Source organism: Chrysemys picta, chromosome 13 (assembly GCF_011386835.1).
Source record: "Chrysemys picta bellii isolate R12L10 chromosome 13, ASM1138683v2, whole genome shotgun sequence".
NCBI classification, from domain to species: domain Eukaryota; kingdom Metazoa; phylum Chordata; order Testudines; family Emydidae; genus Chrysemys; species Chrysemys picta.
Window position 1 is genome coordinate 39,416,822 of NC_088803.1, and position 6,342 is coordinate 39,423,163.

At 47.7% G+C, this 6,342-nt stretch overlaps 1 protein-coding gene across 1 annotated transcript; it reads left to right on the forward strand.

The window, feature by feature from the left end:
• Nucleotides 1-1,447: 1,447 nt before the first annotated feature.
• CEBPB (CCAAT enhancer binding protein beta) lies at nt 1,448-5,787 on the forward strand. The gene has a single exon (XM_042858332.2). The coding sequence runs from the start codon at nt 4,114-4,116 to the stop codon at nt 5,095-5,097; it is 984 nt and encodes a 327-aa protein (XP_042714266.1). The 5' UTR covers nt 1,448-4,113; the 3' UTR covers nt 5,098-5,787.
• Nucleotides 5,788-6,342: the final 555 nt, after the last annotated feature.

A 6,342-nucleotide genomic window follows, 5' to 3' on the forward strand; every position in this document is an offset into this window, starting at 1 on the left:
AGGATCGGGGGAGGGTAAGTTGGAATGGGATCCAACTCCCTCAAACTTCGGATATTGACCACCCCCTGAAGCAGGAAGTTAGACACATGCTATGTTTGTAATGTGGCAAGTTATGAGTGCAAAACATTCCACTGCAGGTGTGTGATTTAAAGCGATGTTAGTGGCGAGGTATGTGTACATAACTAAGGACCAGTGTGCATGTGGAGGGAGCAAGGGCGAGAGTAGGGGACAAAACAGATTTCAGAGTAGCAGCCGTGTTAGTCTGTATCCGCAAAAAGAACAGGAGTACTGTGTTAGTCTCTAAGGTGCCACAAGTACTCCTGTTCTTTTTGCGGACAAAACAGAGTGAACCTGGTGCACTGTAGCCAAATATGACAAAGATACACTTACATTTTAGTTCAGTGTGGCAGCCTTTGTTACCATGATCCTCCAGCTAGCCTTACCAGAAAAGCTTACCTTCCTACCTACCTCCCATCCACCAGATTTTTTCAGAAGCACTTTTGCACTTTCTCCCATGCTGCACAATATGCATAGAAAAAAACTCCCCTATAGAATCTATACAGCCATTACCTTCTCTTCCTTCAAATGCCCCCTTAACTCACCTCTGTCATGCTGCCTACAAAACCCACCCTGCTGATAATGTTTAGGCAGGTGGCAAGTTAATGTTACAGCTACTGATCGGCTTATTACATCTCCAAATTGTGGTAAGCACTTGTTCCTGCTCCTCCTCCTCCCCTCTCTCCTCCTGTTTGTTTGAAATTATGTCTTGTCTTTGATACTGCAACTTTTTGTGACTGAACCTGTCTCTTACTATATGTCTGTACAGTGCCCAGCACAATGGAGCCCTGACCTCACTGAGATCTCTAGTGACTAATTGCAATACAAATAATAAATAACAAGTTAACAATTTGCAGTGGGAAGTATTTGCAGTTTTTATCCAAATGCAGCCTGACTAGAGAGCAGCTAATAGTGTAATTTCAGTAGGCAGATCTTCTTATGAACACTTCATTCTTTGATCTGTTGGCATTATACAGATGTCCTCTGCCCAAAGCTAACACCAGCTCTTTCTGGACTGTAGAAAGAGGTGGGTGCAGAATTGGAGATCCTGGAATCACTGAAAAAGAGGGAGAGCTTCTGCAATGCTTTGGTATAGGTCTGATCCTGGGAAAAGAGCACATTGGGAAACAAGGTGCTACTGTGATGTTCCCGGGGAGTTGTGAATTTGGGAGCAGAATCCAAGACATGATGGGAAAGCTGCAAGAGTGATCTCTGTAAAACAGATCTGAATAGGTTGTTCTCTTTGCCGTTTTCCTTTTACATTAATTTTGTTTCACTCTTTCACTGTTTGCATCTTTCTTCTTGTTCAAGCAAAGCTGTAAGAATTTGTGTTTTATTGCATTAGAAATAGAGCTGGTTGGAAACTGGGGAATTTTTCCAAGGAATTTTTTTTTTTTTTGAGAAAACGAAATGCTTTGAACAAAAACAAAACAGAACAAAATTCAGGCTTCCCTCAACAAAAATATTCTAGAAAAGTAGACACTTTCTGCAAAAAATGTCATGTTGTCGATAACCCAATTGTCAAAATGTTTTGACAGAAAATTTTGGATCAGCCTTAATAAAAAGTGCTGCTCGTCTCAATTGCTTCTTGGAGAAAGAACCAGAGCTCAGCTTCCTTTAATAGGAATGTCTACACCTCAATACCTACCTAGAGCAGCTTTCCAGAGCAAAAACTCTTTAGGAGGATGAAGACACAGAATGGGAGTGTAAATAGCCATAAGAGCAAGCCCTGGCTCACTGCAACTTACCAATATTTGCATTCTGTAGAGATGTTTGGATCTATAGAGCTGTAGGCTCAAGCCACAACATTCAGATCCAGATCTGGATCCAGAATTCTTTGTCCAAGCCCAGCTCCACAATTAAATATCCTTATTAACAAATGTAATTCACCAAAGACTACTGCATTAAAGACAGAAATATTTGAATTCTACAAACCTGTTAGTGTACATTTGCTACTGAAGTTTAAAACTTTTGAAGAAAGAAAGAAAGAAAGAAAGAAAGAAAGAAAGAAAGAAAGAAAGAAAGAAAAAGAAAGGATGCTTCATAGGCTGATTTTTGAATTCTTCCTCTTTTCAAAGTCTGAGGTTTGAACATTCATGAACAGTTGACTGTTTGAATCGTATAATGCAATACCTGTTCCTCTGGCTTAACGTTGCAATATTTCCCACACCGCAGGATTGCTTCACATTATTCTATGAGGCAGTGTCATTTTCTCTGCAGTGCTGGTCTTCTTTACTGAAACGAAGGACACTCCTACTTCCTTTAATTATATGTTTTGTTTTAAATTGATGTCTTTTATTCTGAGCATGAATCACCAGCTTGTAAACAGGTAAATGTGGGAGTAAAAGGGAAAACATAAGTTTGATTCCCAAGGTGGGTGTCTTTAATTAAAATGGACATAAGAATTTATTCTTACTTCCCAAATTTACCATGCCCCCCCCAGCCAATTTGACTTAATAAATTAATAAATCATTGCATCCCATGCCTTTACGCGTATATATATATCTCACTTTTTCCCATTAATTTTAAATACAACTCCCAGAGCACAAACTCCATAGCACTTGTGTACTCTGACAATTGCAACATACCATATAAGGCAAACATGCCAGGCCAAACTTTAAGGCCATCCACCCTGCACACAGAGGTGGGAAGGGGAGTTTGGGATTTGCCTGGCACTTCTAATCATGGCCAGATACAGAGAGGGTCTTCTGAAGCAGTGCCTTACCCTGCTTTGAGCCCAACACAGTATGCTTTTTACACCCACTGTGGCAACCTGGTTCTGAGTGCATCTGTATGGGACAATTTTGCCTGCCAGCATGATAAAATTCATAGGGCACTGGATTGGTATTAAGATCTGGTTTCTATTCCTGGCTCCAGGGCTGTCTCTAGGGGGGTGCGGGCCCAGGGTGGAAGTAACAAATCTGTCACTTCTGGGACTGACCCGTCACTTACAGGACCTATCACACCGGCCAATTGCATTGGCCTGCGGGGCCTACCAAAGCGTGGGGCCCGGAGCAGTCGCCCCAATTCGCCATACCCAAGGGATGGCTCTGCCTGGCTTTACCCCTGACTGGATGAGCTACCTTGGGTAAATCACTTAACTTCTGTGCCTTAATACGTAAAATGAGAATACTGACACTCACCCGCCTTTGTACAACACTTAAAGATCTACAGATGAAATCTACAGACATCACAAGCCTCAGAGACAATGGATCCAGCCCATACTGGCCTCTAGTAGTCACATCTGGCCACTTGCTGTCCCCACAGCTGGACACTGCTAAAGCCTGAGTGGTTTGGGTTGGGGAGGGAGAAGAAAAGGGCTGGAATCTGGGGAAGAAGGACAGGGGTGGATCTGGTGGCTGCTTTTTCCTCCTCTCTGAGGACAGATTGGATCGGGCAGGGGAGAGACTCAAGCGTTTATGCCCATACGGGGACATGGGCACATGCAGTGTCCCACTGTGTGTGCATTTGTCCTAGGGTCACACCAGGGTTGATTACCGTCCAGTGACATCTCCTGGAGATTTGACAACAGCTAGAGAGAAGAAAGGAGAAGGCTGCGATCCCTTTCTCCGTCTCAAAGCTTTCCCTCCCCTTAATGATGGTGAGAATAAGTCCCCTCCGCTCCGAAGCCAGCCCTGTTTTTCTTATGAATGACTAGGTCAGAGTCACACACACCAAGTGCCTCCCGCGGAGCTAGAGGCGGTAGTTTACAATTACAACTGTACAAAGTGTGCACCAGGTGGCAGACATCCAGCCAGTGACGTTCCTGTTGCCATGGGATCCACCGCCCCTATAAATAACAGCAAAGGAACTTTCCTAAGTCAGAGACTTTAGGACTCGGGACCTAGAACCAGATGGTCCGGAGGAGAAGCAGCAGCCGCCGCCGCAGCAGGATCTGAGCCAGCCCAGGTGGGCAGCACAGCTGGGAAGCCGGACCCAGCACCAGAGACCGAGGCAGGAGTTGCAGGCCCCCCACGTCACCTTTGGCAGCTTGATCCTGTGGCTGGGGGGGCCCCCTGCGCTGTCTCCTCCTCCCTGCACCCCCCCGTTGCTTTCATGCAACGCCTGGTGGCCTGGGACCCAGCATGCCTCCCCATCCAGCCACCTGCCTTTAAATCCATGGAAGTGGCCAATTTCTATTACGAGGCGGACTGTCTGGCTGCTCTGAGCAAGGTGCACCCGCGGGCGGCAGGGATCCGCTCCATGACTGAGTTCACCGTAGGGGACCACGAGAGAACCATCGACATCAGCCATTACCTGGACCCCTTAGCATCCCAGCCGCCGCCACCGCAGCCGCAGCCTCCTCCTGCAGGAGCAGCAGCAGGGGGCAACTTTGAGCCTCCCTGCAGCAGCAACAGCAGCCAAGATTTCCTCTCCGACCTCTTCTCCGAGGACTATAAAGGCGGCAGCAAGAAGCCCGACTACACCTACATCAGCCTGCCCAGGCATTGCCACCCGGGCGCCGGCCAGGGCCAGAAGCTCGGGGGACTGCTGACCTGCTTCCCGCCCCAGATCGTGGAGACCAAAGTGGAGCCGGTCTTCGAGTCCCTGGACTCTTGCAAAGGGCCCTGTAAGGAAGAAGGAGGCGCAGGGCCGGGGCCGGGGGGCATGTCCTCCCCCTACGGCAGCACCATGCGCTCCTACCTCGGTTACCAATCGGTGCCAAGCGGCAGCAGCGGCAACCTGTCCACCTCGTCCTCTTCCAGCCCCCCCGGCACCCCCAATCCGTCCGATTCCTCCAAATCCGGCGGCGGGGGCTACGCCGGGACCCCCGGGGGCAAGAACAAGTCCAAGAAGAGCGTGGACAAGCACAGCGACGAGTACAAGATCCGCCGGGAGAGGAACAACATCGCGGTGCGCAAAAGCCGGGACAAAGCCAAACTGCGCAACCTGGAGACGCAGCACAAAGTGTTGGAACTGACCGCCGAGAACGAGCGGCTGCAAAAGAAAGTGGAGCAGCTCTCCCGGGAGCTGAGCACCCTCAGGAACTTGTTCAAACAGCTGCCCGAGCCCCTGCTGGCCACATCTGGCCACTGCTAGCCCCACCGCTGGACACTGCTAGAGCCGCAGTGGTTGGGGTTGGGGGGGGGGGAGGGAGAGGGAGAAAGGGCTTGAATTTGGGGAAGGAGGATGGGAGGGGGGAGGGGTGGATCTGGTGGCTGCTTTTTCCCTCCCCTATGAGGACAGATTGGATCGGGGAGGGGGAAGAAATGGGGAGAGACTCAAGGTTTTTGTTTTGTTGTTGTTGTCTTTTATTTGCAATTTGGTGGAAAAATCTTCCGCCGCAGCCTGTTTGTCCTAGGAGGGGGACTCTCCTGGCGGGCGCCGGGGTCCTCAGCACCGTGTGGCGGAATGACAGTTGCCGATGGTAATTTTTTTTTATGTTACAGTCCCACCGAGCCCCCCTTTCCCCGAAGCGGTCTCTCTGCAGAGTTTGTTGAATGTTCGTGTTATTTAAAACAGAGCGAGAGAGGGAGAGAAAAAGCAGAGAGTGATGCAATCCTTTAAACATGGCTGGGAATGCTGTGTACACATGATGCAATCTCGTGTAACTGTCAGTCATGAATTGAGTAATCTGTTAAAGATGTTCCTGGGGTTTTTTTTATTATAAAGAAAAATCTATTTCTATAAGAAAAAAACACATATGTATATTTTGGGATCTATAAACGTTCTTGCTACATTCGAAGCATTAATGAACAATTTTAATAAACTTTATGGCTAGGAAAAAAAGGAAACTTGTTTTATTTTAAAGGCACTTTAAAGCCAGAATGAAATCAGTTGAAATGCCAGCTAGATCTGGCTGTGTCAGGAATCAGGGCTTTCTGTTGGCCTTTTGACTTTCTCCGTGACTCAGCAAAAAAACGGGAGAGAACCAGAGAAGAGCAGCTGTGGGAGCTCCAGCCAGTTCCCCCTTGCTGCCTCACTGAATTTCCTCTAATCCCTTGAGTTAAATGCTGTTTGGGATTTTTTGCAACACTCATAACTCTCCACATGCCAAGACCCAGAGGTGCCATCCAAACCGTGAAAAATGTTTAACAAAGTCCCTCCAGGCGAGGGACAAGGTTAAAGCGTGGGAGCGGGTGGGGAAAAGAAAAAGTAAAGGAGGAAGTTTGAAATGAGGAGGGATTCTTTCTTTAAAGCTCAAGTGTTTGTAGCCTCTCAGTTTCATGACTCAGCATTTCTAATGTCTGTGGTTTACAGCAATGAATAGTGATAACATGGCATTTTTGTGTTGGATGGCGGTAAATTTGGGCCAGCAATGAGGGACCTCTCTCTCACATAACT

Excerpts from the sequence above, each read along its gene's own strand:
- CEBPB (XM_042858332.2), top strand. The coding sequence starts at position 4,114 with ATGCAACGCCTGGTGGCCTGGGACCCAGCATGCCTCCCCATCCAGCCA.